This window comes from Taudactylus pleione, unplaced genomic scaffold (genome assembly GCF_031769625.1).
Source record: "Taudactylus pleione unplaced genomic scaffold, aTauple2 ptg001032l, whole genome shotgun sequence".
In the NCBI taxonomy this organism is placed as follows: domain Eukaryota; kingdom Metazoa; phylum Chordata; class Amphibia; order Anura; family Myobatrachidae; genus Taudactylus; species Taudactylus pleione.
The window spans coordinates 13,543,434-13,564,049 of record NW_028285433.1 but is presented as its reverse complement, the minus strand read 5'-3'; the positions used below and the strand labels follow the sequence as shown (position 1 = coordinate 13,564,049).

The following is a 20,616-nucleotide window of genomic DNA, read 5'->3' as shown; positions in this document are numbered from 1 at the left end:
AACCTGGACTGTTAGTGTGCCTTGAGGACCGTGGTTGGGAACCCCTGATCTAGAGTATATAACGTGTTCACTTCATGAGTGCTGGCATAAATCTTGCAGCGTTTGTTCCCCTTGGGTCATAAACCATAAGGAAGCATAAAACAACTGATTGTGGGCCTGCACGGATCGCAATTGCAACCAAGTACGCAGATTGGCCGATTGTTGCGTACTGCACATGCATATACACTGCACATGCACGGCGATCGCACTGCGATTACTCACGCAGATAGGAATCCATCAAAGAGTGAGTGACAGGACGTGAGCGTTTGGGGGTGGTGACGAGCGAGTGGCTGCAGAAATGAAGGTGTACCGCTTCTTTGTATGCCATTGCATGGGTGTGCATAAATTAGCCACTGTGATTGCTTATGCAGCTTGAGTGCTCACTGCATGAGACGAGACTTGCAATTTTTGCGAAGGGTCAGACCTGCTGTAGTTGTGCTTGACGGGCCGATGTCCTTCGATGTTACTGATGTATACGCAGAACTGCAAAGTATTAGAGATATGAGAAAGCAGTAGTGGGCGTCCCTATGCTGGCTGAGCGGTGGCAGGCATTCGCATATTCTCACTGCAACTTTGGGTACGATTACGCAGCTGAGATTGCGATCCGTGCTAAATCAGGCCCTATGTTTGGTTCTATTGCTTTTTCTGTGCATGCAGCAGGTACACCTCACTCCTCCCTGCCTCCATTGTTCTTCCTCTGCTCACATCCCTGACATGCCCCTTCTCCTCCATTTCCCCCGCTATTATTTTTATATCTCTTAAGCTATATCTGTTTATGTAATAATCCCCAGCCTGCAATTATTTCTGCATTTCATCTTGCAAGAAGCTTATTGTCCAATATGAAAACTGATTATTATTGATCCTCAAATTACTATTATGCCCAGCTCTATCTCCCTTTTTCTTTCTTCATCCTTCCCCGGTTTAAAATTGAAATCTTCAATCAAACATGTTGAAAAAATAATAAATATATAATGTACATACATGCAGAGGTTCCCATTCTGGCACCCAGCAGTGCTGAAGCCTCAGCTCTATGTTCTTACAGGCCGGGTGGCTTTGGCAGGGTTCTCCAGGTGGAGGTGACAAATGAGAACCCTGCAAATTCTTCCTGCTCCTCGGCTGTAAGAGGCAGTTTACGGGCTTCTGCTGCCTCCATTCTTTCCAGATGTTTAGTTTTGGAGGCAGGCGGTGGAACGGTTGGCTACAGAAAGAAGAAATAACGTTTATACCAATGACTATTGCATCTTTTATTTGTAAGGTAGAAAAGGAGGCATTTACAACACTCCCTTTTGTAGAGATTTTGCACAATAGTTTAAATACTAGGTGCTTACAAGGAGGTACATTTACTAAGGTACAGGTTTTTAGAAGTGGAGTTGTTGCCCATAGCAACCAATCAGATTCTAGATATTATCTTCTAGAAGATGCTAGATAAATGATAAGTAGAATCTGATTGGTTGCTATGGGCAACAACTCCACTTCTAAAAACCTGCACTTTAGTAAATATACCCAAAGATGTCTATATAAAGCTGAAGGAAGTGGCATAAATGTTGCACAAATAACTGTCAGTCAGACCATATATAACAGTATTGCAGTAGATGCAGTGCTCAAAGTGGGGCGGTATACAGCAGTATGACATATCGCCACTTCCTGCTGCCACTTAATTTTTGATACAGTAGAGAATGTACCAGCGCTGGAACAGCTGTGGCATTGTGTGGAGATGTGTCCATTGTGATGGAGCCGGGAGCATCAGCTCCTGGTTGCACTGCTGTTTACAGCTAGCAGTGGCCGCCAGCCAATCCTGGCTCGCGGACCAGCTGCCAGTCAAAAGAAGGGGCTGATTTTTTAATCTGGTACCTTCTGCTAGCCAATAGCGGCTTGCAGACCGCCAGCCAATGAGAAGCAGCAAAGTGGCTTTCTCATTGGCTCACGGCCGGTGCTGGATTTAAAAAGACTCTCCTTCTTTTGACTGAGTCACGCGTCCCCGCTGGTAACCGGCATCGCGGATCCCTATTCCCTCTCTGACAGCTGGTTTAGGGGTTGGATTGTGGACATCTGCTGTCGGTTCTTGCTTCCCTTAGAGTAGCCTCAGCCATTCTCAGTACAGACAAGCTACCCATTGAGGAGACCCTGAAGGACAGTCCTCAGGTCACAGGTCTGCAGGGAAGTGGCTGTTGTGTGCTGCGTGGGTGTGGGGTGTGTGTGTGTGGGGGGGGGGGGGTAGAAGAGGGGTGGATTACATTTTTCATACCCCCACCTCTGAATTCCCACTTTGAGCACTGAGTAGATGTGAGATTGCTCTGGTGCGACTAAAGGTGTTGGCATACTCTATGCTCTCAGGAGAAGTCTATGTAACCTAGAAGTGCACCTTGATGTGCATAGAGGAGAATTCATTTCTAGAGGATAACTATGGAAAAGAGTAAACTGAGTATTAAAGTCCAACCTCAAACCACTTTATTTACACCCATTTATTAAAATAAATAATTACAGTTTCCTTCCTAAAATACTGTATTATGTATGGTGCCACATGGTAGTAACGCTAGGACTGCCTTTCTCCACTGATGTGCCATATGAAGGCTAAGAGGAGCCCCAATAACAGTGTAGGATGAGACCTAAAGACTATCAGCTGGTGCAATGGTCACATCTTTTTATACAGCAGCAATGGCCCCTTAGGTCAGCAAGAAATGTACCATGTCTACCCCTTTACCTCATTGCCAAATTACTGTATCACTCTGAGGGCTCTATTTATTAACATTATTTTTATTAAAAATAAAGTGAAGTAAGGGGCTTTCACACTCTTTTCACATTATTTTAGTTTCACATAAATTTACTAAAGGACGATTGGAGTAGAATTCGGAAAAATTTACTACAAACCCTAATTATCACATATTTTTAGTAAGCAAATCGCCTTTCCCATAATTATAATGGGATAGAACAGCTGACCACCAGAATCCCTGCAGTTAGTATTATGGGCCTGATTCAGACCCACTCGCGAGCGGCTGTCCGCTCGCAAGTGGGTCGATGGTGTGCATTGAGCATGCGCACGACGGAGGGAGCTCCATCGTGCGCATGCGCGAGACGCGACGAGCGAAGGACTTTCCTTCGCTCGTGTCTGATCAAAGGGGGCGTGCTGTCGATGTTGATTGACAGCACGCCCCCTTTGGTGGGCGTGCCGGGGGCGTGCCTCCCAGACGGGGGCGTTCCCAAGGGAACGCCTACAATCAGAAGCCGGCCCACTGACATCACTAGTGATGTCAGTGGGAGTGATTTTGGCTCTGATAGAGCCAAAATCACTCCAGGGCTTGTGGTCGAAAAACCCGACCACAGGCTTCTGGTCGCAATGTCAAGACCATCGCGACCATCATCCTGCACGCTCGTATGTGCTGTGGGTGGTGACCCACAGCTATACGACCGTCCAGTAGGACGCTCCATTTTTATGGAGGACGGCCCTCATTCAGAGCGAGCGCTCTGCTCAGAGCGTCCTGCTCTGAATGAGGGCCTATGACCACATCCCATATACAGAGGTGGAGGCTAATGCATGCGTCAAGTTATTGCAGTCACAGCGGCAGTACTGTGCAAATGCTAGTTTCAGCTTCCCTCTTGTGTACAAACGTATGATGGACTCTGCAAGCTCTGAGATGCCCACTTTCCTTGCTTGTGCCAGGGGTTGTATACACTCCACCATTAACGCACCATAACTTGCAATATCGAAAAGACAGCCTATGGCAGCACAGTGCTTCCTTCTGAACATCTCCTAAACATGGCCTCTATGGTTGTGGATCTGCTTTTGAGAATGCTGCCTCATTCACTGACATGCCCCTGACTCTCCATAACATGCCTGTGACTCTCCATAACACACCTGTGACTCTCCATAACACGCCTGTGACTTACTATAACACGCCTGTGACACCTTGAGACAGCCTTTTTTTGTGTTCACTTTAGGCCATCTCCCGGTAACCGCCCAGGAATGCCTATGGCTTTCTGACGCCAGCTCAAATGGATGCAATACCATATGCAACAGTGGTGTCTGCATACACATAGAAGTGACAGCGGTGTCTGCATACACATAGAAGTAACAGCAGTGTCTGCGTACACATAGAAGTAACAGCGGTGTCTGCGTACACATAGAAGTAACAGCGGTGTCTGCGTACACATAGAAGTAACAGCGGTGTCTGCGTACACATAGAAGTAACAGCGGTGTCTGCGTACACATAGAAGTAACAACGGTGTCTGCGTACACATAGAAGTAACAGCGGTGTCTGCGTACACATAGAAGTAACAGCGGTGTCTGCGTACACATAGAAGTAACAGCGGTGTCTGCGTACACATAGAAGTAACAGCGGTGTCTGCGTACACATAGAAGTAACAGCGGTGTCTCAGTACACATAATGTACACATAGATGTAACAGCAGTGTCTGCGTACACATAATGTACACATAGAAGTAGACAGGACTTAGGGTTTGAGTCAGAGGTGGACGCGGTGTCAATGTTTGCACAGTTGAGTGATTATTTGGTACTGAGCATGCACAAATAGTCCTAATTATGTGAATGATAACTTTTATCTATATAGTTCTGCATAACTGGTGGCATTATATAAATAAACAAGGGATGTAGTTACCATGCCGGTGCTCGGGATGTCGGCGTTCAGCAATCGGAATCCCAACACCAGAATAACAACCGCTGGCATCCTGATGGTAAGTATTAGGGTTAGGAGGGGGGGTAAGGGTAAGACACTATGGGGAGGGTTAGGGGTAGGCTGCAGGGGGGAGGTTTAGGTTACGGGGAGGGAGGGTTAGGGATAAACTGAGGGGTTAGGCTGCAGGGGGCGAGTTAGATATCGGCTATGAGGAGAAGGTTTAAGCTGCGAGGGGAGGGTTATGGTTAGGCTGTGGGGGGAGGGTTAGGGTTAAGCTGCAGGGGGAGGGTTATGGTTAGGCTGCGGGAAAGGTGAGATAGGGTTAGAACTTAGAACACTTGTCTAATTGGGTCGAGATTCTGACTGTCTGGATGCCACTGTCGGTATTCTGACCACCGGCTTCCCAACTGCTGGGATTCCGTATCCAACCCATAAACAATAATAAATGTCAATAATAGGTTGAGTGGCAGCTATAGCCTGGACCATACATGCACATTTGCACATCTCCTTAGCTCCATGTGTCTGACATGTATGTATTATCTGCTGACCAGCATTTAGTGACAGGTTGTCCAGTAGCTCTTGGAACTTCTGTGCTATACTTACTGGTGCAGGTATGTATGGGGGTGCGGTGCTAAGGGCTTCAATGGCGACCCAGTCGATTGGCTGAAAGAAGGGATCACGGCGTATGTTACCATTAACTCCGAGTCGTCTGGCTTGGTCTTTATGGAGGAGCTGAAAAAATTATTTGCATTTAATTTAATGGCTTACATAAAGCATAGTAGCTCAAAACAATCATTTTACAAACATTTCTGCTGCCCGGTACAGAGGAATATAAAGTGATTTGTCCATGGCCACAGCATGTTATACTGACATTCTATCTGGGGTATGTAGTATGTCTCCCATTATCATTCTCCATTCAAAGAACATCTACCCACCAAGCCATTTCTTCTCATATTGCTCCTAATTTGGATTTATCTGTGTAACAATGGGAGGTCAGTATAGGTGTTTCTATAATGGGTGCAGGGTGTACAGTGAGCACTGGCCCCTGGGTGTAACAATGGGTGGTCAGTACGGGTGTTTCTATAATGGGTGCAGGGTGTACAGCGAGCACTGGTCTCTGGGTGTAACAATGGGTGGTCAGTACGGGTGTTTCTATAATGGGTGCAGAGTGCACAGCGAGCACTGGCCCCTGGGTGTAACAATGGGTGGTCAGTATGGGTGTTTCTATAATGGGTGCAGGGTGTACAGTGAGTACTGGCCCCTGGGTGTAACAATGGTTGGTCAGTACGGGTGTTTCTATAATGGGTGCAGGGTGTACAGCGAGCACTGGCCTCTGGGTGTAACAATGGGTGGTCAGTACGGGTGTTTCTATAATGGGTGCAGGGTGTACAGCGAGCACTGGCCCCTGGGTGTAACAATGGGAGGTCAGTATGGGTGTTTCTATAATGGGTGCAGGGTGTACAGTGAGCACTGGTCCCTGGGTGTAACAATGGGTGGTCAGTATGGGTGTTTCTATAATGGGTGCAGGGTGTACAGCGAGCACTGGTCCCTGGGTGTAACAATGGGTGGTCAGTATGGGTGTTTTTTATAATGGGTGCAGGGTGTACAGTGAGTACTGGCCCCTGGGTGTAACAATGGGAGGTCAGTATGGGTGTTTCTATAATGGGTGCAGGGTGTACAGTGAGCACTGGCCCCTGCATCCAGGGAGCCTCACACCACACACTCTGCACCCATACAGTATTCTGGCATCGGCCTCACAGAAATCACTGGGAAAAAGGTGCTGCTGCAATTTTCCTGAAGATCTGCACATGTGCAGTAGAGAAATCACTGGGAATATGGCACCATCGCTGTATTCCAAGACTCCTGCATTTGCACAGTAGACACTGGCACAGTCCCAGAGGCTACTCTGCAAATTTGACGGAGAGAGAGGGGAGGAGCCATACGGAGTCAGCACATGGGCCCCTCCTCTCTTACACCACTCCTGGTGCTCAGGGTTTTTTGGACATTAGAATATTACTTCTATACTTCTTATTAAACAAAGCATATGAATTATAAGCAGCATGATGGTGTACTATGCCAGGTGGGCACTGCCAGAGCTTTTCTATGACCTCACCTGTGATCACTAGAAATATATATTTATTGGGCTTTGTAAGAACCATACCTGCAATTATCTGTAATGTTTCCAATTGTCTCACTATACAGAAGTCTTCCATTACTTATGTAATAATTGTATTTCTGATTGCAGAGAAAACAGTTGGATGATGCAGGTAGCTGTGTATGTTTTGCACTGAAATGCACTTTATATTTATTAAGTATATTTATCAAATGAGAAAAGCCATATCTCAATGGAACCGCCCCCATCTCTGCCTTAGCAGTGCCTAACCCTAAAACTCCCAGGGTGGTGCCTAACTCTAACCTCCCCCCAGTGCCGCATAAACCTAACCCCCCCAGGGGGTGCCTAACCCTAATTTTCCCCAGGGATGCCATAACCTAACCCCCCCATCCCCAGGTTAAGTAGTATACTTACCCAGCTGTTGATGATAGTGATGGTGGGGGTCGGGCTTCCAGCGTCAGGATTTAGATAGTCATTGGTATTTCGACACCTATCTTAAGTCCCATGCCGGGCTTGTGCAGTCGGGATATAGACCAGCGGCAACTCATCCGCCGGTCTATTGACTGCATCCCGTGTGAGCCAGCTAGCCGCGGAGACTGGCCCAGAGAAGACATAAGATAAGCCTTACAGCTCCTGTCCAGTACTGAGAAGCATCTGAGTATCACTGACCAGGTAATATTGCATTAATAAATTGCATTAATACTATCTTTCTAATGCAACAAAAAGGAGGGATTAAAATATCCCTATCACGGCTTGCTGATAAGTATCACTCTGCGTGCCTGAGATTTCCCAAACATTGTGAGATCTCGTGCACAGCCGGACTTCCACAGAATCCATACCAGCAGGTAATTCTGCCAATATAAGGAATAATGATAAGCCACAAAAGAGCACTTATTGGTTTTAATAACATCTGAATGATTTTCTGCCTACAGCAAAATCGTTACATATTTGCATATAACCTACAGAAGAGTAATTTTCTCTATGTTATCTGCTTTCATACATACCGATGTTCATTGTAAGTGTCAAATAGCGCTGGTTATAGTGCATTTAACATTTACCAAATCTTCTTACATCTCCTCCTTAGTTCCACCTTTGGGAAACCAGAGCTGAGCCCTTCATGTATTTATGTCCTGGTGCAGTGTATCCTGTAGTTCTCCTGGGGGAGAGTATAAAAGTGTGCCTTTGCTAACCCCATTACACAGCCATAGGACATAGCCATAACTATTACTTTATACATAACCTAGAACATGTAGGAGAGTGGCACAGGGTTGGAAGGCTGTCTAGCATTTATTAAGGACCAACAGCAGGGGTGAAACTAGCAGTGGTGCAAAGCACTGGGGCCACCATAATGAAGGGAGCCCACTGTTGCCAGACAGCATTATCAGCAGGCCAGCCAGGTATTATTAATGAGTCAGACTGACTCATTATAGTACATCGGCAGCTGCCGGGATGAGAGCCATAACCAGGAGAGAGGAGGAACCAGTCTGGCCTCCCCTGATCTCATGGACATTTACATTATATTCTATACTAGCTGGGATACCAAGCATTGCCCTGGTTGAAGACTGGACCGTGAAGTAACCTGCAGCCTTCATTTTGTTACATTGTCCTCGCCTATAACCTGGATAACTATGCAAATTAGGAGTAAATGACAGTGCAGGCGGGTGTATTCTCATACCCTTTGGAATGGGGTATATCAGAAGCAGACTGACTTACAGAACAGCTATAGCTTCCAAAATCACTTGAGTTACAGGAATCACTCCAGAGCAGAGGGGGTGATTCAGCTACGGATGGATATGCTTTTGCAGCTGCTAACATGTTAACAGCTGCGATATCTGTAATATGGTAATGCAGCAGGAGGTGTTATGCCTCCTGCATACGTTACTGATCCAAGCTGCATCCAAGGACACAGCATCAAATTATCTACAATAATCAGGACTCTGCGTGATCCCTGTCACTGTGTCTGCAACTGAGTCACCACTTGAAATCACTGTGCAGTCCAACATTGAAGACCATGTCTAGCAGTGCTGCCATCACTGGAATGCCGGGACTGGAGTCCCATTCCCAGACAGAAGGGGGCTCGCTCGCAGTGGCACTGTATGGCTGCTATCAATCTCCCCTGCTGTTTGTAATCTCTGTATGCTAAGCCTTGCCAGGATCAAAGATTGTGGCTTGATTATGCTGTCTGCCACAGTCTAGAAATCTTGAGTGCTGAGCTGCTCATAAGCCTGCCAGGTATTGTGTGTGTATGAAGCCAGCCCATCAGCCCCAGAACCTGTGTAATTAAAGAGTATCTCAGTTTTGTTGGATTATGTGACAGTGTATGGCTCTGATGATGTTCAAACCTAGAAAAAAAACCTATTCCTGGTCAAACTACACCATCATGCCAAGTTTGGTGAAGCTAGGTACAAAACTCTGGCTGTGCTTAAAGGAAAAACAGACACGCACACTTTTTTGCTTATTATATAGATGTGTATCTATCATTTCATTTTTGCTGTGTACAACATCATATAAAGTTATCTATAGCCATTAAAATCATATACTTTACAGTTATAATGTATAAATGTAATCTTATTTACCTGTTCAATGATGTCTTTGACCGCAGTGCCTGATGCAGAAAGCCTTTTGGGATTGTATGTAAGACTTCCAGTAATCATTTGAGTTAAAATAACTCCAAATGAATACCAGTCTGCACTGGCATTATACTCCTCACCAGAACGCACCTACCAAAAGAGAGATATTCATTATCAGGCTGTTACCAATAATTTTTCCATTTTAGCTTTTTTTTAATTGACCAAGTACATCGCTCTGTATAATATGTGTTTATGTGGAGACAGAACACACAAAAGTAGAATCATAAAACAATGCAGTGATGTGTGGTGAGGTCGATGGCTGGGGAAGCACACATGTATAAAAACTCAGGGCCTGATTCAGAGCCGCTCGTAAGCGGCCGCTCGTTCACTCCGAGCGATGTTCGCACATCTGTGCATACGTATGGGTCGTAATGCGCATGCGCCAACCAGTCATTGCGGTCGGAAATCGAGCGCTCGCAAAATAGCGAGTGCCTGCTAATTTGAGTGACAGAATGAGGCGTTTGTGGGTGGTAACAGGGGAAGGTGCTTGAAAACGGGGAGTGGAGATCCGAACGCAGGCGTGCCAAACGGTCAAAACGGGCGTTTTAAGGGTGTGCATAATTAACAAAGTAGCGTCATCGGCCACGTCACTTGGTTGTTTCTTAGCCTGAACTATTCGCATGATTGCGGTAGGAAAATCCAACCACAAGCACTGCGAGCAGTTCAGACGCCTTTCGATGTACTCGATTAATCAAATAAATAGCGGAGATGACGTAGGATGCGAGCGGCCAGGGGGCGTGTTTACAAAATAGCGAGCGCATGTTTCGTTCGATCACTCAGACATAGAGGCGTCAACAGACCGCAAAGAGCGAGCGCTCAATTTAAATAGCCGGCCCCTTTTTCTGAACGAGCGAGCGCAAATAGCGTCCGGCTCTGAATCAGGCCCTTAGTTTTTATATTAAAACTCGAGCATGACAGGGAGTATGATAGGGTAGGACCGCACCGCATGTCTTTGATACAATGTAATGTGTCAATTCAGGACACTGATGTGTGGCTTTGTGTCGCCTTGTAATCATATTGGCATGTGCTGTGTTTCCTGGGGAAGACTACATGTATATTACCTTAGTGATACTATAATTATTAAGGACTTTATTTCATTATTATTTGTAAAGCGTGGACATTTCCCTGGCCTGGAATCAGGGCCAGCCCAACCATTACTCAGGGTATGCGGCCGCGAAGAGCGCCACAGTGACGAGGGCGCTGCCATCACGCAGCCCGACAGTGGATGTGACGGGGTGGCCGGCAGGCGCAAAGACCTAGGGGGCCAGGTCTGCGTATACCTTTCTGTGAGGGAAGGAGCGATAACGGTGCTCCGGCATACTTTACTCACATGAGGCAGCTCCTTCCTGCTGCTTCTCTCTATGGTAAGACACCCCGGGGGTCAGAGGGTTGTGTGGTGAGCCCTGATTGGAGGAGCCATGTACACATGTTCCTCTGACTCGGGCAGGGGCGGAGCTACACCGTCTCCTTAGTCCAGGGCTTCAGGCAGCATGGAGGAACTACTAGAAGCTCCACATCAAGGTGAGAGGGGGTGAGACTATAGGGGAACATATTGCTTATGTCCTCCACTCTCTGTGTGTGACCCTGCCTGGATGTGTGTGTGTGTATGTCTATATGTAACCCTGTGTGTGTGTATGTAATCCTGTGTGTGTGTGCTTATGTCTCTATATGTAAATGTGTGTGAGAGAGAGAGAATGGGTAACTGCTGTGTGTTTGACAATGTCTGGCAGCTGTGTGTGTGACAATGTCTGTGTGCTGTGTATGTGACAATGTCTGGCTGCTGTGTGTGTGACAATGTCTGGGTGCTATGTGTGTGACAATGGCTGCTGTGTATGTGACAATGTCTGGGTGCTGTGTGTGTGTGACAATGTCTGGCAGCTGTGTGTGTGACAATATGACAATATCTGGGTGCTGTGTGTGTGACAATGGCTGCTGTGTATGTGACAATGTCTGGGTGCTGTGTGTGTGTGACAATGTCTGGCAGCTGTGTGTGTGACAATATGACAATATCTGGGTGCTGTGTGTGTGACAATGGCTGCTGTGTATGTGACAATGTCTGGGTGCTGTGTGTGTGACAATGTCTGGCTGCTGTGTGTGTGACAATGTCTGGGTGCTGTGTGTGTGACAATGTCTGGCTGCTGTGTGTGTGACAATGTCTGGGTGCTGTGTGTGTGACAATGTCTGGCTGCTGTGTGTGACAATGTCTGGCTGCTGTGTATGTGACAATATCTGGGTGCTGTGTGTGTGACAATGGCTGCCGTGTGTGTGACAATGTCTGGCTGCTGTGTATGTGACAATGGCTGCTGTGTGTGTGACAATATCTGGCTGCTGTGTGTGTGACAATGTCTGGCTGCTGTGTGTGTGACAATGTCTGGGTGCTGTGTGTGTGACAATGGCTGCTGTGTATGTGACAATATCTGGCTGCTGTGTGTGTGACAATATCTGGCTGCTGTGTGTGTGACAATGGCTGCTGTGTATGTGACAATATCTGGCTGCTGTGTGTGTGACAATGGCTGCTGTGTATGTGACAATATCTGGCTGCTGTGTGTGTGACAATGTCTGGGTGCTGTGTGTGTGACAATGTCTGGCTGCTGTGTGTGTGACAATGTCTGGGTGCTGTGTGTGTGACAATGGCTGCAGTGTATGTGACAATGTCTGGGTGTTGTGTGTGTGACAATGGCTGCTGTGTATGTGACAATATCTGGCTGCTGTGTGTGTGACAATTGCTGCTGTGTATGTGACAATATCTGGCTGCTGTGTGTGTGACAATGTCTGGGTGCTGTGTGTGTGACAATGTCTGGCTGCTGTGTGTGTGACAATGTCTGGGTGCTGTGTGTGTGACAATGGCTGCTGTGTATGTGACAATGGCTGCTGTGTATGTGACAATGTCTGGGTGTTGTGTGTGTGACAATGACTGCTGTGTATGTGACAATGTCTGGCTGCTGTGTGTGTGACAATGGCTGCTGTGTATGTGACAATGTCTGGGTGCTGTGTGTGTGACAATATCCGGCTGCTGTGTGTGTGACAATGGCTGCTGTGTATGTGACAATGTCTGGGTGCTGTGTGTGTGACAATGTCTGGCAGCTGTGTGTTTGACAATGTCTGGGTGCTGTGTGTGTGACAATGGCTGCTGTGTATGTGACAATGTCTGGGTGCTGTGTGTGTGACAATGTCTGGCTGCTGTGTGTGTGACAATGTCTGGGTGCTGTGTGTGTGACAATGGCTGCTGTGTATGTGACAATGTCTGGGTGCTGTGTGTGTGACAATGTCTGGGTGCTGTGTGTGTGACAATGGCTGCTGTGTATGTGACAATGTCTGGGTGTTGTGTGTGTGACAATGGCTGCTGTGTATGTGACAATATCTGGCTGCTGTGTGTGTGTGTGTGCGCATGTGAGACAATTGGTGACTGCTGTGGGTATACAAGACAACGTCTGACTGGTGTGTGTGACAATGGGTGACCTCTATACACCTGCATAGTAGCCATATCTATCATTAGTAAAATGAAAAGGCGGGTAGCTGCTTTGAGCAAGCGGTGAATAAATACAGTACACATGTGCGCCGCATCTATTCACTGGAGAGAGGGACTGGGGGCATGTCCAGCAGATCCCGGAGTGCTGGGCATGCATCAAGTGTGACAAAAATGGGGTGTGGCTTGTGGGTATGGCTTTTCCCATGAGACCACAGCCCCTAAATTATTTTGGGTGCGCGCACAATATGCTTAGGGTTGCCCAAAAATATATTCGCTTACCAAAAAATTTGGGCTAGGGCCGGCCCTGCCTGGAATATTAGGGAATATAATAATAATTACTGTCTTGGTCTCCTACTTTGCTCGACATTTCTTGATATTTATTTAGTGACATCTTAAGACCTAACATAATAAATCAGTTCATGGTAAAAAGCGAAATAAATAACAAATATGTAACCAGCACCAGTGCTATAGCCAGTGCTTGGTGCTGTTAAAGCAGGGTGCCTGGGTATGGAGACTAGCTCTCTCCAGTGCTGGGCAGGCTTACCTACTCTCCGATTTGGTCGTGAGCCTCCCGAATATTGGGTGCCGCTCCGGATCCCCCGGGAAAGCCAGGCAAGCCTCCCGGCTGCTGTCTGCCCCCTGTCCACTAATAGAAATCCCCGCAGCGGCAGGGGTCAATGACGCGATTCGCAACATCTCCATTTCTAAAAACTCTCACTTTAGTAAATATACCCCATGATGTGGAATAGTATTATTACAAAAGTTGTATTGAACATTGGATGGATCATAGCTTCATGATCAATCTAATATTCAGTATGAACTATGGTGCTAATGCGGTGTTGAATGTGCACCTGTTTAGAATATGTTGTGTGAATTTACACTGTGTATGCTGTGAAAATGAGCATGTGCAAAAGTGACTATGCACAGTCATGTGCACTTTGGACCCTTAAGCTTGCGAGCAGGGCCCTCTTACCCTTATGTATATGAATGTATGTTTGTCTTTTACAACCCAGTATAATGTTAATGTTGATTCAAATTGTAAAGTGCAACGGAATTTGCTGCGCTATATAACAAACAGTTAATAAATAAATAAATAATACTGTCAAAGAGGGCCAGGCTAAAGCTTTGCCGAGGGTGCCAAGAAACCTTGCACTGGCCCTGTACATACCAGTGATTCCCAGTATACTGCCCACTTCACTAGGAAATGGGCGGCATGCGGGAGATCCGGCCACTCTTCAGGGGGTGCAGGGTACTACACGAATAATAGGGAGCCTCCCGCACCTTGTGTTAGAGTAGGTAAGTATGGATAATGTTACTAAATCCTCCATTTGTTTAAGGAATGAAAGCTACAACCTGCTAATCCCTTGTATCTGAGTTCTAGAAGGGCTCATCGTCCTTTCCTCTTCTAGTTACTCTTTCGCCTTAATATCTAAAATCTATAAACTTTAATATGTCACATTCCAGGGAATGTATCCTGGCTTATATTTTGGCTCCATGCATTACTTAAATTGTTTATTTTTATTAATATTGGAATTTATTGAAAGTTGGCAAATAAAAAAGTTGCTAAATAATCTAAAAATAATACATGAACAATAAAGTTAATTAATTCCGAGTCTGATGAATGTCGGCTATTTCTCTCCATACAAGAATTCAGAGTTCATTAATTCAGCTATTGGACTAAAGTTGGACAAACATGTCACAAGCCAATCCAATCATTTCATCTACTTAGTTGTTATAGGATTGTTAAAGATTCAAGAGTGTGGTGAAAATAATAGATTAAATGCATTCTAATGTAGATGGTTACATCGATCAATCTAATTGGATTAGTAATAACGCTTTATCCAAAAAGATTGTATTATATCTTAATTTTATGTATTGTAATTACACAATTAAAGTCTTACAGATCTCTATGTTCTGTTACACTAAAATTCTGATGTGTATAAATTTACCAGCTGATAAAAGCAATCTTATTGTAATGTGTGTGCTTAAAGTATATATTGCCAGAATATGTATGGAAATCTATATATGCACTTTGCTTTGTGTCTTTCAGTTAGTAGGTGACACATAGAAAGCGTACTCTCCTCCTCAGACTGTGTAAGCCTGGGTGGTAATAGCAGCTGAATGATGGCTGCATTCCTAATGATATAACGGAAAGCTAATGCAATTACATGCGTGTCTTCATGCTTATGCATCACGCCACCACACTGTGGGCCTGATTCAGAGCCGCTCGTAAGCGGCCGCTCGTTCGCTCCGAGCGATGTTCGCACATCTGTGCATGCATATGGGTCGTAATGCGCATGCGCCAACCAATCAGTGTGGTCGGAAATCGTGTGTTCGCAAAATATCGAGTGCCTGCTAATTTGAGTGACAGGATGAGGCGTTTGTGGGTGGTAACAGGGGAAGGTGCTTGAAAACAGGGAGTGGAGAGCCGAACGCAGGCGTGCCAAACGGTCAAAACGGGCGTTTTAAGGGTGTGCATAATTAACAAAGCAGCGTCATCGGCCACGTCACTTGGTTGTCTCTTTGCCTGAACTGTACGCATGATTGCGGTAGGAAAATCCTACCACAAGCACTGCGAGCAGTTCAGACGCCTTTCGATGTACTCGATTAATCAAATAAATAGCGGAGATGACGTAGGATGCGAGCGGCCAGGGGGCGTCTTTACAAAATAGCGAGCGCATGTTTCGTTCGCTCGCTCAGACATAGAGGCGTCAACAGACCGCAAAGAGCGAGCACTCAATTTAAATAGCCGGCCCCTTTTTCTGAACGAGCGAGCGCAAACAGCGTCTGGCTCTGAATCAGGCCCTGTGTTCTGTCTGCTTGAGTAGCTGTCATCATCAGTGTTGCCACTTACACCTACTGTAAAATAGGTGTCCCTCAGGCATATGCATGACTCTCCCATGACACTCACATAAGCCAGTCCTCTTCTGTGCTTCCACCCAGTTATCACCCAGATACACTCATTCTTGTATGGAGAGAAATGGCCGACATCCATAAGATACAAAATCACCCATAACTACGCAAAGATGTATTTGTGTACTACAGTGCATGCCCAGTTTTCTCAATTTGGATAGATGCGGCCACATATGGGGTTACATGTAACTTATGCTGGGTACACACTGAGATGACGGGTCAGTGAACAAACCGATCTGCCATCAGAGCTGCCTATACACACTTACCAATTGGCAGCTCAACATATCTGGGCTGCTTTCACAACTGGGTGGGCATTTAAATTTGCCCATCCAGTTGAGATGTCAGTGTTAGCGGTCCTTGCAGCAAGCAAATGGACAGTCGGCTGCAGGTTTGACCTGATATGTCTGTGAATTACATCGTCCACAGACATACCTGGTGTACAACCTGCCGATGCACTCGCGATATATCGTTCATTGATTGAACACAACGATATATCGAAAAGTGTGGGCCCAGCATTAGAATCAGGCCCAACGTGTGTAGTAACCAGTAGGAAACCCATGTGCACCTCACCTCAGGAGCGATGTAGCCACGTGTCCCAACACAGCCAGTGGCTCTCCGGTCTCCGTGCATGTTCTCAATAGCGAGACCGAAGTCGGCGATCTTGATGTTGCCCGTTTCAGCCACTAAGATGTTCTCTGGCTTGAGGTCTCTGTGAAGAAAATAAAATCTTTGTATGCACTATGCTTTTATATAAACATGATTTACTTTTATATATAGAATTATATTATACTTTATATGTGTTTTTTCTAAATATCTGTAATTTTGAATTTATAGTTAGAAGCAAGGACTAGAGTGTCAGGTCCTATTGTATTCAGTGTTAGGTTAGTGTCCTTGTGATCACACTAATTCATGTACATTGGTATGTGTTCAGCAGCATTCAATGTTATTTAATAAGTAGAGCCCTACTTAGACCATTAACATTTGCAATGCTAATTTGTGTGGGTACTGCATGAATAATTACTGATATTAACAGTTTAATATAAGCAGCCCAAAGAGTACCAAACTATGCTCAGCAGTGATGGGGTTACAGAGCCTTTGTGCCCTGCACAGGATTCCATTTATTGCTGCAAGCAGAGGTGGCAAAAGCTGTTTTTGGCACAAATTTAGTAGCATGCCTCTGCCATGCCCTCAGCAAGCCCAATTTACTATTCCCATCATTATTGTTCCTACTCCTATACATTAACTCAGTAGTGTCCCCACACATTATATACCAGAAGTGTTCCCAGTACATTATCCCTAAACAGTGACCCCACATAATATATAACCAGTAGAGCCTGTCCTGTTTCTAGTGTACAGTGTTTATTTTCCCATCCTCTTGGCCACATATTCTCATTATCATATCTATAGGCTCTAATCCCATTTGTATAACACATACATGTTTTATGCATTTTAATGGTGTTGGTATGTGAGCCTTAGCACTTATGTGAAAAAATGTGATTATAACAGTGGCCAGCCTGCTGACCTTGCAAATCTTCTGCCCTTGGCCACCTTGCTGGCCAGTGTATACTGTTCTAACTCACAGATGTATTCACTGCATCTTATAGCTGCTATCAGCCTCTGTTTTTTTGGCTCAGAGCATTTTCTTATATAATACCTTATAGAGACTTGGTACCAGTTTGGACTTTAGTGCAGGAAAAGAAATATAGCACTATTAGCTCATTGTATTTAATGGTTAGTTTTCTATCCTGTATTGGTATGCCGAAGAGGCCTATTCATCAACACTAAAATAACGTTTTTAAGGACATTTTCCTTAATTAACGTTATTTTAGTATACATGAAGTATCTTAACACAGGAGATATCACTGATATCTCCTTGCTAAGTCCCCCTTCATTAATTTCCACACTATGTGGAAATTATGGTATTCATCAAATTCCGAAAATTATGTATTTTTGGAATTTGATGGAGGTACTGTATCCGCCACTGTGAAGTCGTGAATAGCAGGTGAGACTTACCTGCTTCCAGCTGGAGTGGTCCCCCGGCGTCTTCCTCCGGCGCTCTGTTCCCTCCTCTGGCTCTGGTGGTTGATCGGACAACTGTGGTCTCCCAGCAGAACACAATGAATAAAAGTTTAGAAAGAAAAAAAAAGTTTTTTTTCTAAACTGTACTGTGACCTGCTGGGAGACCACGTGTCAGACCAGCAGGACGGAGCCGGAGGCTTCTGCGCGGGCAGGTAAGTGCGGGACGGGGGGGAGGTGGGGTTGGGGGATACACAAAATTACCGTAGCTGTAGGTAGTGCTGCACATGCGCTGGGTTTACGAATGTAACAGCACATGCGCAGTATGGATTCCAGCTGCGGTAAGTAAGTGTAGAGAGGGAAAACTATCTATTTCCCAAAAAGCTGTCATCGCAAATATGACAGCTTTTCGGAATAGATAGTTATGGAGAGAGGAATGATGAATTCCTCCAGTAATTAGGTAGAACTCCATGCCAGTTCTATACTTAATTACCTCCATTGAATTTTAAGTTATGATGAATAGGCCCCCAAGTCTTGTGGCATAGAGAAAGCTCTATCAGTCAGTAATCACAGATACTGGTAGCTCCTCCAGGACTAGGTGGGAGGTTTCTCAGCCCACTTTTCCCACAGTTGTTGGCAGAGAACTGAGCTGCTAGTAGCACAGAAAAGTACACATTTTTAAAACTCTCCTCACCCAAAAATGATATGAAACTAATAAAACACTGCAGAAGGGAGGGAGTGTGTAAGATATAAGTGGGAATATGTGCCAATGATAAAAGTATAACACATAGACAGGGCCATAGAGAGCGGTGGTGGGCCCTGTTACTGTAGGGGCCTAAATGTGCAGGAGCAGCCATGTCCCCTACAACAAACTATGCAAAATATTATTTGTGGTGTGTCAAAGTGGTGCTGTGTGCCACATGGGGGTGCAGTGCGCCCCTCTGCCAGGGGCAGATTAAGGGGAGGGGCATGGTCAGTTTGATTGCTCCTCCCCTGCCCCACATTAGGTGCAGGCAGAGGAGACTACAGCTCAGCGGCAGCGCTGATATGTAAGAGGGGGCTGGGAGGGTAGTGGACCTGGATCCCCACTGGGCTCCTCCAACAGCCTGGGCCTTAGCAATTAGTACCCACTGCCCCCTTCCCTCGGGGCACCCCTGCACATAGAAAGTTGGGAACAGACATGATAAGTATATTACATTCTGTATATTAGACTCTATACTAATACTAATATCACTGTATTATACTATTGCTAAATTGTAACTATATAATTACCGATGGACTATGCCCTTAGCATGGAGGAATTGCAAACCACATACAATTTCTGCACTGTAGAACCTGGTGGATAGAAAATAAGTAAAGTTACATTGTTGGAACATTTAAATAATGGATGAATGATTTCCAGCCAACAGTCCCCACAATTTGTGCAAATGTCCCCATTTTTTGTTTCATATTTACCAACTGCATAATATGATGTTTCTGTCTCTGGGCCTGATTCAGACCCGCTCACGAGCGCTGAGCGCTCGCAAGCGGGTCGATGTTACCCAAGTGCGCATGCGCACGACGGATTGCTATCCCAATCCTAAGCTACAGTATAAGACTTATACTCAGTGGCAGATTTTACCTAGGGGCTGCGAGGCTGCGCCCCCCCAGTAAAATCAGCAACTTCAATGAGCCAGTGCACTCCGTGACTGCACTGACTACACTGTGACTGGAGGTGGCTTCCTATTAGAGGTGCCTCCTGCCAGTCACGCTAAAGACAGGCAGCTCCAGGGGAAGGTGTCTCCTCCCCCTGGGACTGCCGGTCCGGGCTGCGATCAGCAGAGAGCGGCTTGCAGTGGTCTTTTGGGCAGCCCTACAGGGCTTATTGAGGCTGCAACCAATGCATCCCTGAGAAGCTAGTGATATGCGCATGCGAGACGCCACCACCGCTTATGCGCATGCGCAGGTCCTGATTCAATGAGCAGGCGCCGGGACCCAGGCCAGCAGCAGCGGCAGACCCCTCAGGTAAGAGGGCAGGAGCTGCTGCTGCATATAGTCCATGCTATTACATACTGTGTTATCTATTTCTATACATCAGGAGAACCCTTTCCACTGAATACAATGGATAATTATAATATATCACCTATCATAAAGTCCTTCCTCTAACCAGTGTCTGTAACAAGATATTCTCCCATATCCTCACCTTGCACTGGGGATGGTAAGGCGGCCTTTCCTCTGCAGGAGACGATGGAAATCTCCGCCACATGCATACTCCATGCCGAGTAGTAAATGCTCCTGTGTATGGTAGAAGCAATAGTATCAGTATACATGTCAGAGAGGCCAGGAGGACATGGGGAATGTCATCTTTACACCATAAATAAGTAAAGATAAATTATATACATTATTAATTCATAAAAACTGTCCTTCGGTTATTTTCTCTTCATGGGAATATAATGGATGGTCATGGGGAAGACAAAGGGGCCTATTCATCAACACTAAAATAATGTTTTTAAGGACATTTTCCTTAAATACCGTTATTTTAGTATTCATGAAGTATCTTAACACAGGAGACATCACTGATATCTCCTGGTTAAGTCCCCCTGCGTTAATTTCCACACTCCCCGTACAATAGTATGGGGATATAGAAATTATGGTATTCATCAAATTTGATGGAGGTACTGTCCGTCACTGTGAGGTGGCAAATAGCAGGTAACACTTACCTGTGTCAGCGTGGGCAGGTCCCCCGGCATCTTCATCCGGCGCTTTGGTCCCTCCTCTGGCTCCGGTGTCTGCTCGGACACTGTTCTCCCAGCAGAACACAATAAAG

At 45.8% G+C, this 20,616-nt stretch overlaps 1 protein-coding gene across 1 annotated transcript in view; it reads right to left on the bottom strand.

The window, feature by feature from the left end:
- Nucleotides 1-1,075: 1,075 nt before the first annotated feature.
- LOC148454106 (protein kinase C delta type-like) overlaps nt 1,076-20,616 on the bottom strand; it is a 63,294-nt gene continuing 43,753 nt past the window's right edge. The window contains exons 4-9 of the mRNA XM_088461249.1: nt 19,993-20,084; nt 19,083-19,145; nt 16,365-16,503; nt 9,359-9,502; nt 5,273-5,401; nt 1,076-1,237 (exon numbers count right to left, since the gene is read on the bottom strand). Coding sequence (XP_088317375.1) covers nt 1,076-1,237; nt 5,273-5,401; nt 9,359-9,502; nt 16,365-16,503; nt 19,083-19,145; nt 19,993-20,084 — 729 coding nt within the window. The remainder of the gene's footprint in view (nt 1,238-5,272; nt 5,402-9,358; nt 9,503-16,364; nt 16,504-19,082; nt 19,146-19,992; nt 20,085-20,616) is intronic.